The sequence below is a fragment of the Penaeus chinensis genome, chromosome 3 (genome assembly GCF_019202785.1).
Source record: "Penaeus chinensis breed Huanghai No. 1 chromosome 3, ASM1920278v2, whole genome shotgun sequence".
NCBI lineage: Eukaryota > Metazoa > Arthropoda > Malacostraca > Decapoda > Penaeidae > Penaeus > Penaeus chinensis.
This window is the reverse complement of record NC_061821.1, coordinates 13608359-13618358: the sequence shown is the minus strand read 5'-3', so window position 1 is coordinate 13618358 and position 10000 is coordinate 13608359. Positions and strand designations below refer to the sequence as shown.

The window sequence follows — 10000 nt, the reverse complement described above, 5'->3', positions numbered from 1 at the left end:
CCGTGAGAAACTCAATGGCATTCTCCAAGCCAACCCAACAAGAGCAGAGGATTTGAAACGGGAATTCTCCCAAGGATTTACAGGCATCGCACAAAGAGTTTGGCCACACTTGAACCTTTTATTGTGTGAGTTTCTTTTTTAAGGTGTTTTTGATTTGTTTAAAGTTTGTGTGTGTGTGTGTGTGTGTGTGTGTGTGTGTGTGTGTGTGTGTGTGTGTGTGTGTGTGTGTGTCCGTCCATGTTTCTGTGTGTTCTTGTCTCTTTCTGTCAGTCAGTCAGAATTTATATTTGTATATTTTTCTTCTTCTTTTTAGCATCTGTCTTTTATTTATTTTATTATGATCGATATTGCTTGATTTTTTGCAAGGTACCTTTAAACTGGTAGACCCACTCCTACATGATGAAAATCTTAGCTGGCAACTTCTGAGCTAAGCTCTGGCTCATTACCTTTATTAATTGCAAATTTTTATTTTATCTTTGTTTTTTGCTGGTTTCTTTTTCGTAATTTTTTTCTTTGTTGTTACTGAACCATTTTCAGATATAACTGGAGACATAATTATTTGTTTAATTTATTTGCTATTGCTGAAAATATTGGGAGTAAAACCAAAATTCCCCTCTTTTATTTGTGATAACAAAGAGATCCTTTCCATTAACAGCTGTCAGAATACTCTAGAAAAAAGTCAATTTCATTTTTGGGTTTAGTATGCTAAATGGAAGTGGAGCTACCTGGTTATATGTACTTTGATTTATTGTATGGGTTTCATAAATTTAACATTTTGGTAGCTCTTAACTTTAACCATGGCTCTCAATTTACAGGTACAACAACAGGTTCTCAACAGATCTATGCTGATCACCTTAGAAAGCTGTACTGTGCAGGATCTGACATATACTCTCCATTGTATGCAGCTACAGAAGGTCTTCTTGGTGTCAATATGCATCCTGAAAGGGAAAATGCTGTGTATGTTTGATTCACTTTTTTTATCATTTATTATTGATCATTAGATGCAGATATTTAGGATGTTCAAATACATATAGCTAAGAATTAATCAGATGTTTGTGATTGTTATATGATGGATAGACAGACAGAGAAGGTGACAGAAAAGTAGGACAGTTCAAGTAATTTTCTTTATTTATGAAAAAAAGGAAAATATAAAAAAAAACTAATAATCACAGATAAGTTACAGGTTATCACAGACATTAAAGTGATTTTTTCCTTGTTCTGAAAGAAATTCATGGTTTACAGTTAACTATATATGTTTTCTTGGTAATAATATGTATTTTAGACCAATCTTATTTTGTTCTCTCTTTATTTTTTTTTTTTTTTTTTCAGATATAACTTAGTCCCAAGGGCAATGTTTTATGAGTTTATTCCTATTGATGAGTCTTCCAAGGATCAACCATCAACCCTTTTGAGTGATGAGGTAAAGTAAATTGTTGTTATTGTTATTATATCATCATCTTATTTTATATAAATCCAAAATTCATGCCACAATGCAATAGCTAAGAAGCTGACTGGTTGATATACAGTGTACTTGTTCCTATCCATCCATTTAGTGTTTGAAAGTGCATTCGACCTGATCTTTTGTTTAGGAAGACAAGAAATTTGATAATGTGAAAGATTTCCACCTTAGAGAGGATGTTAAAAAATGAATATGGATTGCCAGACAAGGATAAAATTATACATGCAGCATATACAAACATAAAGCAAAGTATGCAGTAACTTCAGTTTCTGAAGCTCATTATATCCCATAGCATTATGCAACTAATAAAACTCATTAACAGTATGCAGAAGAGGTAAAATGCTCAAAGATGACTTTAAATATATAATCTTGTAAGCAGTGGATGGTTCTGATGACCAATGACTGCTGACCCAACATGTAGCTGTTCACTTGAGTATTTTGCCTCCCTCTATAAAAAAAGTTTGTGTATAGACTTTTAAAATTAATATAATTATGTGTACAGTACAGGACTGCTTATGCAAGCTGTCCTGTACTGCCTATTTAGTTCAGTGTTTGGTCTCTTTTATTACTGTTAATTTAATATTAGCTAGAAAAAAAACTTTGTGCATTCAGTGTTACCTTTGACATAGATCAAAGTACAATCCATCTAAATTATATATTATTGGAATTTTAATGTCATTTTGCAGAAAAAGAGATCTGATCATAGACTGTAAACACATTGAGTGGATGATTAACAATATAAATATTTTTTGATAAAATGTACTCCTATGCTATGGAACAGTGTTATGGTTTCTGGGCAGATATGAAATATGGTATCATAATTATTACTATTATTCCCACCAGTACATCTAGTGTTTTTCTTTCATTATTTTTGTGTTATTATTTGTATTCTACTTTATTAATTTTCAAGCTGTTGATGGGTTTTAGGGGATTTTTCCCAATTTGACATCTGAGCTACAATGTTACAAATTAGTCCAGAAATTTGGAATATATAAAAAATGCAATTCCTTAAGTTGCACCTGTTTTTATTTAAAACAATTGCACTGTTGCATGTTATAAAATCGTCAGTATTTTGAACAAATTTGCCCCTTCATGAATGGATGCTCCTCTTTCATGGAATTCCAACTTAGCTAGTGCTATCTTGATTGATGAGTTTGTATTTAAATTTTGTATTGATATTCATATTTTTTTATATTATATTCTACTTATATATTAACCCATTGGACCAGGATGCTTCACTGCCATCATGTGGCCCAAAATATGGGCACCAGGCATACAAGAGTGGACACTATGCCAGGTTTGCAATTTGTAGACCGGGCATAAACAAACACTCATGTGCAAACTCCATGCCTCCCCATTGCAGTGTTATTTTCTTTATTTTTGCATAAGCATTTTTAGCTTTTATGCCATTTTCCAATTATTATATTTGTCATTTGATTTGCTTTTTCCAAATGGTAATAGACTGTTAGACATATCATCTCTCTAGGTAGTCTATAACAGTACAATAATAATATTGATAAGGAACATAATGTTGTTATTTGTGTAATTTTTGTTTTACTGTTTCATAATATTAAATTTTCTATAATACAACCTGCCACGGCAGCCAGAAATAGGATCCTGAGCAGAGAAATAGTGTCCTCTCTGGAGCTAGCACTCTTCCAGTCATAGCTCATGGACATTATATTCCACACTCATTTATCAAGGGAAATAATGAAAATGAAGAAGCCCCTAAATGAGTGAGACAGACACAGACAGACAGACAGACAGACAGACAGACACACAGACAGACAGACAGACAGACAGACAGAGACAAGAATGAAACAGAGACAGAGACAGACAGGATGTGTCTTAAGTGTGTGGTTTTCTCTCTTTCTTTTTTTCTCATTTTTATATTTTCTTAACTAAAATTTGTTATGTCTTGAAGGTGAGAGAGGGAGAAACATATGAGCTGGTGGTTACAAATAATAGTGGATTGTACCGTTACCGACTTGGAGATGTTGTGAAGATCAACTCATTTTACAAGAATGCCCCAGCAGTTGAATTCATGTATCGGTAAGCAGAGTAGATTTTCTTTCTTTCTTTCTTCCCAGTTACTATACATTTTGTTCTGTCAAGTTTATGTCAAGAATAATATATTTTATGGAAAACTACAAAAAATATATCTTTTATTGAATAGTTTGGAGAAAAAGACTATAAATTTCAGTATTCTCCTTTTTTCCATAAAGATTTTCAGAATATTGCAAGTTCTGTTGGGAATATGTACATTTATTATGTGTTGATTTGATGATATTACACTTTTTTATGTTCACAATATTCAGATGTGCATTTTACTGCTTAAGAAGAATGTGTAATATAAAGTATCCATTATAGAGTTCTTAATTTGGGATTCATTTATTTTGTAATACTGGAGGAGTTGCTTGATATTTGTGTACACATTTTCAACTAGTGCTTTCTCAAGAATGGTTTGATTGTGTTCTTCCATTGGTTTGTTTTTACAGGCAAGGACAGCTTCTAAATGTGCGAGGTGAAAAGTTGAGCGAAGAAGTATTTTATCATAGTCTCCAGAGAATAGCTGGTAGGTTTTTCTTGTTTTATGGTTACTGATAATTTTTTCCTATAATAATGTGTAAATTTAGAAATATGTTATTGAAATATGCAAAAGTATTTATTAAACTTGAACATCATTACAGTTATTCCTCAGTGATATATGTGTTAAAGCTATTTTGTCAACTTGCAATATAAAATACATTACAGGCAAACTTGAGGCTGCAATACAATCTCACAACTATAGTAATGCTGTAAACTGAAGATTCATACTGCAGTTCCATTTTCCTCATTATCTGTCCATAGCCACAATGGGACATTGGGTGTACCAACAGCTTATTGGGACTGCAAATATAAAATAATGGATCTTACAGTTCCTTAAAATTAGCTGCAGTATGAATCTTCTGTTTAAAGTAAAGATTATTGCAGTACGAATCTTAACTTTAGAGTATTTTTAGAAAGGAATGTTTTCATTGTCACATTTAATCTGCTTAACTCTTTGCCTCTGGAATAAAATTTAGGTGTGCTTGGCTTCCATTCCTTAGAGTGTGCGTAGCTGACTGGTCTAACCTCTGGGGCTTGTTTTAGACTAGGCTCGTGGGTCATATATGCTAGGCTGCACCAACAAAGTGACATGATTTCTCTATGTATCACTTGTTTCTCTTTGTGTCATTTGTTACTAAAACTTGATTACACTTATATCAAACCTGTAGTAACCTGAATATGTAAACAGAGTCTATTTCAATTATTTAGGTGTGTAAAAGATAGAATGAAATTTTCTTGAGAGTTAAAAACAGGATTTTCTTTCACTTTTGCAAATCTTATTCTCGCAAAAAAAATTGTATGCAGTTATATACTGGGCAGCTATTCCCACAGCTTCATTACTTTCCTCTTGTGTGTCATACTTCAAGTCAGTCACACTGATGGAACACTGTATGATAATCTGAGTTGACAAGAAGAGACTGATCATGTAAACTAGGTGAAAGTTACTGGCAGATTCACAGCAGCAGAAAGATAATGCAAGTGAATTATTAATGTGCTAAATATTGCTTCTTTTATACAAAAGAATAGCCAATAAGAGCATTACACATTCTGTTCTCCCTCAAGTAATGCCCCAGGGTGTGTGATGAAGATACCTTATAAAGAAAGCATGAAATATAATAACATGTGAATGACCCATCTTCCATAGCTGCAACCAAGTCAGTCATGATGGGAATTACACATCATCTAATGCCACAGCTAAGTTAGCCTTAATGTGAACTACACATCATCATGAGGCAATGAGTTGATGATATATCAAACAAACATTCAAGTTGCTTCAAGTTATCTGGCAGTGAAACTTTTTGAACATCACAAAAAGCTTTACTTATTAGCCAGTCACTGCTGTGTGATTATATATACAATACATGTGTATAACTGACTTTTCATGCATAATGTACTGTATATAAGTTTTGTTAGAGTTACAATGTTGGTTTTCAGGAAAGTTTTGCAGGTTACTCAGTGTGTAAATTGTGTTAACTTCATTTGTGTTACATTTGCTTTGTTTGTTTTTTTCTACCCAATAGTTTTACACTGTATTTGAAAACAGGTCCACAGTTAGCTGACTACTGCTGTGCAGAGAGTGCTGCAGTCAAGACTTCAAAGGAAACAATTCCTCATTATGTCATTTTTGTTGAATATCAAAATGGCCAAGTAATGTCCCAGGACAAAACCTTGGAGGTAAGCAGACCATTGTTTTCATTTCAATACTTGAATATCAAATTAATTTTCCATTAGACTCAAATAATCTAAAAAATTATATATAAGAATTTGCTTCTGAAAGATGTTCACAACATTAAACAAGTAATTAACCCATTTGCCCTGGATTTAGGTTCTGTCCCCTGTAGTTTTTTGTGAATTTTGTTACATACAGATGGCTCCACATGTGCTCAGCCGGCAAGGAGTCTATCAGTAGCCCTAGTGACCGATCCTAGTTTCCTCATTCCTTGAATTGGTGGGAAAATGTGTTTTTCTTATTAATACAGTTGACATCGATACAGTTATTATTGTTATTGATATTATGATTATTAAATTGTTATTTAAATCTCGATAACATTTAAGACAATGAAATAATGCTAAAGACCCTTTCCAAAAGTCGAGGAAAAGGGTAAACAGGTGACATACATAGGACTAATAACCGACTCCTTGGATATTAAGCACTTGTATAGCCATCTATGTGTAATTACAATAAATAAACTTGTATTACATTGGGCATGGCATGTATTCTTGCCATACAGGGCGATTGGGTTAAAATACTCATAGTACTAAAGATTTTTATGACAAATTAGCAAATTTGCCTTCCTCTTATAGCTTGATGAGGATCTGCGAAAAGAGCACTTTGTCTACGATTCATTTCGTACAAAGGGGAGCATTGCTGTTCCAGAAGTGTACTCGTTGAAGCCTGGCACTTTCTTGGCACTCCGTCAGCATTTACTTCAGCACACTGATGCTACAGCAAATCAGTTAAAAATACCTCGAGTTCTAGTCAAAGAATCAGCTATTAAGTTTTTGATGGAAAAAGTTATCTGAATAAGCAAATAGGAGATTAGAAAATTAATTCAGGGAATGAGTTCATTATTAATAAATTTTAAAAGGGTCAAGTGTATACTGCACTGCACAATTATTTTCAATAGAGTTATTGTAATTCTTAGAATTTTTGCTATTATTATGTATTTAGGTAATAATTCTCTTTAGATTATCTACATTTATATATAATGTACATAGTGTATATTTCTTTATTTTCATTACTGAAAATGGTTTATTATCATAGATCTCTGAACAGTTTTATCATTTATTTTTCCTTCATATAGTTGCCATCTCTTTCTCTCCCTGTGAATGCCAGTGATCTGGACTGGATATAGGTATCAGCAAAATAGGGTACAGCAGTACCCTGCCTCTCAAAAGTTAGTATTTTATATGTGATACTTTTATTATAATTTTTATTTAACTGGTGAATCTGTGTCCCTGTGATTCTGCATGTGTGTGCTTTAGTTTTTGTAAATACAGTCCTACTAATAATGCATTATTCATTAGAAAAAGAGTAATCCTTCAATTCCTCTTAATTTTAATTTATTTATTATCAGGAGAATGATGACTTAATAAATTATAAAGTTCCTAATACACATCTTTTTTTTCACCTTCAAACAATTCCTGGTTGGCTCTTGGGTAGACTGTGAACATTTTTAAGAAGAAAAACATTGCATTTGCGGGGAAAAGGGTTACAGTAAACATTTTCATATATTGTGCTATTTTATTTTATTACATTTTTCAACAAACTTTGGTCACAATTCTTAAAATAGCTCTATTTGTCTTTGAATATATTGTTTTATTTCACTTTCAATATGATAGCAAGGCCTGAGTTGGCCAGATTGAAAAATGCAAATTTCATTGTTTCTTCTTTTTACTTTGCAGATGAAAAAAGTTTATATACCTGTGTCTTGAGTTTGAAAAATATTGCCTGAAAAACTCTTTGTACAGTATGCTTAACCCATTGTCTGCAGATGGCAAAAATATATGCCATGTCCACAATAATTTTAGTTTTTCAGTTATTTGTCCCATCTCATCTGCTTACCCTTTTTTTTTTTTTACTTCAGAAAGGTTTTTCTTTTATCATTTTTCTATCTATTGTTATTAGTATCTTAACCCAACCACCACGGATTTATGTTCTGTCCCCTGTAGTTTTTTTGTGAATTTTGTTACATACAGATGGCTCCACATGTGCTCAGCCGGCAAGGAGTCTATCAGTAGGCTCTAGTAACTGATCCTGATTTCCCTATTCCTTGAATTGGCAGGAAAATGTGTTTTTCTTTTTAATATAGTTGGTATTGATACTGTTATTATTGTTATTGATGTTATGATTATTAAATTGTTATTAAAATCATGGTAATATTTAAGACAATGAAATAGTACAAAAGACCTTTTCCAAAGGTCAAGGAAAAGGTTAAACAGGTGAGATAGGTAGGACTGACTCCTAGGTGATTAAGCTCTTGTAGAGCTATCTGTGTGTAAGTACAATGAATAAACATATTACAGTGGACATGACATGTATTCTTGCCATCCCTGCTTTTTGGGTTAATAACATAAAAATAATCATAATGTTAATAATAAGGACAGTATCAATATTAATAGCATTAGAGAAAAGACATTTTCCTGTAAATTAGCACTAGTAGAGCCATCTGTGTGCAACAAAACTACAGTGGACAAGGATGAAAGTAAAAAGCTGTCACACAAATTTGTTTATTAGATTTTTTATGAAAAGTTTCAAAAGTTCTTACATTGCCAAATATATTTCTTGTAGAGTCAGAAACCACATTTTGAAGAAAAAATTATTAAATATGAACAGTCATACGGTATTTATAAACCATATGAACTACTGGAAGATCCACTTGATAAAATGTGTCTGAGAACAGGGTCTTCTGCCTACTAGTCATGTTTACTTCTATGCATACGATGAAGGAAGATGGTTCATATTAGACTGTAAGTGGAATAAACAGGTATTGTATAGAACATTATTGGAAACTGTGCTGTGAGTGGCTAGTGTGTCATGGCAAGTCTGTACATGGGTGCACAAGCATTTTCAAGAGGTAAATGGGGTAGTGTATATAAGTAGTGTATAATTACAAAGGACATAAAATGGGATGGTATGAAATGCCACAGGAAGTAAAGCTTCAAATGCTTATGTATATGTATTGCGTATAATGTATGATATATATATATATATATATATATATATATATATACATTTATATATAAATATATATATACATCATCATCATCATCATCATTTTGGAGCTAACTCCGGCAGGGGCGCATAGCCGCATCCACCCTCCGCTTCCACCTACGAGGGTCCCTCATGGCGAGCGGCCAGGCAGGGGCCCGGCCCATCTCTAGTTCCTCACGACAGGTTTGATCGATCTGCCCAAGCTACGACCTTCTCGGTCGTCCCACAGGCCTCCTCCACCCAGGGTTGTCTCGGACAGAGACAACCTGATGGGCAGGATCATCCTGTGGGAGTCGAGCCAAGTGGCCATATAGCCTGAGTTGGCGATCACGGATTGTGCAAGTAACAGGTCCTGTACAGGTCTCACGGTGCAGCCGTTGGTTGGACACATGGTCCTGCCAACTGTAGCCCATGATCCGGCGCAAGGATCTGTTACAAAAGGCATCAAGATGAGATTCCAGAGCACAAGATAGTGTCCAAGTTTCACTACCATAGAGTAAAACTGGCAGTATCAGGACCTTGAAAACACGTAACTTGGTCCTTCTGCACAGGTACCGACATCTCCAAATACTCTTGTCGAGAGATTTCATGACCCCTGCTGCCAGGCCAATCCGTCTACTGACTTCTTGGTCTGACAGCCCAGAGTCGTGAAATGCACTACCGAGGTTATATAAAGCTCTTTGTGACTTCAATGTTTTCACCGCAAGCACGTATCGACTGTACAGGGTCTCCTAGCATGCCCCCAAAATCCTGGATCTTGGTCTTGGTCTAGGAGACCTCTAGCCCCAGGAGCTTTCTAGAGATTCAGAGAGTACGGCAACATCATCGGCAAAGTCAAGGTCTGTAACCTTGATATTGCCCAGAGTTGCTCCACAGTGACTTTGGACAGTAGCTCTACCCAGTATCCAATCCATGCAAGTGTTGAAAAGTGTTGGTGCAAGAACACAGCCTTGCCTCACACCTGAACTAACAGGGAAGAAGCTCGACAGGCCCCCACCACACTTTACAGCACTTTCAGTGCCTGTATACAGGTTTGCTATTAGTCCAATAATCCTTATTGGAATTCCTCTTAGTCTCAGGATCTCCCAGAGAGATTCGCAATGCACCGTGTCAAACGCCTTCTTGAGATCGATGTAGGCTGCGAGCAGCCCACGTCCGAACTCACGACGGCGCTCTATAATGACACGAAGCACCAGGATGCGGTCTATTGTGGACTTACCAGGAGTGTAACCAGATTG

The 10000-nt window shown here is 34.7% G+C and overlaps 1 protein-coding gene across 2 annotated transcripts in view; it reads left to right on the top strand.

The window, feature by feature from the left end:
- LOC125045420 (GH3 domain-containing protein-like) overlaps positions 1 to 7160 on the top strand; it is a 13729-nt gene extending 6569 nt beyond the window's left edge. For both annotated transcript variants that reach the window (XM_047642653.1, XM_047642644.1), the window contains exons 7-13: positions 1 to 125; positions 816 to 957; positions 1330 to 1420; positions 3384 to 3511; positions 3958 to 4034; positions 5592 to 5722; positions 6353 to 7160. The exon at positions 1 to 125 is cut by the window's left edge and continues 38 nt beyond it. In XM_047642653.1, the coding sequence (XP_047498609.1) occupies positions 1 to 125; positions 816 to 957; positions 1330 to 1420; positions 3384 to 3511; positions 3958 to 4034; positions 5592 to 5722; positions 6353 to 6571 (913 nt within the window). In that variant the 3' untranslated portion in view covers positions 6572 to 7160. The remainder of the gene's footprint in view (positions 126 to 815; positions 958 to 1329; positions 1421 to 3383; positions 3512 to 3957; positions 4035 to 5591; positions 5723 to 6352) is intronic.
- The last annotated feature ends 2840 nt before the right edge of the window (positions 7161 to 10000 follow it).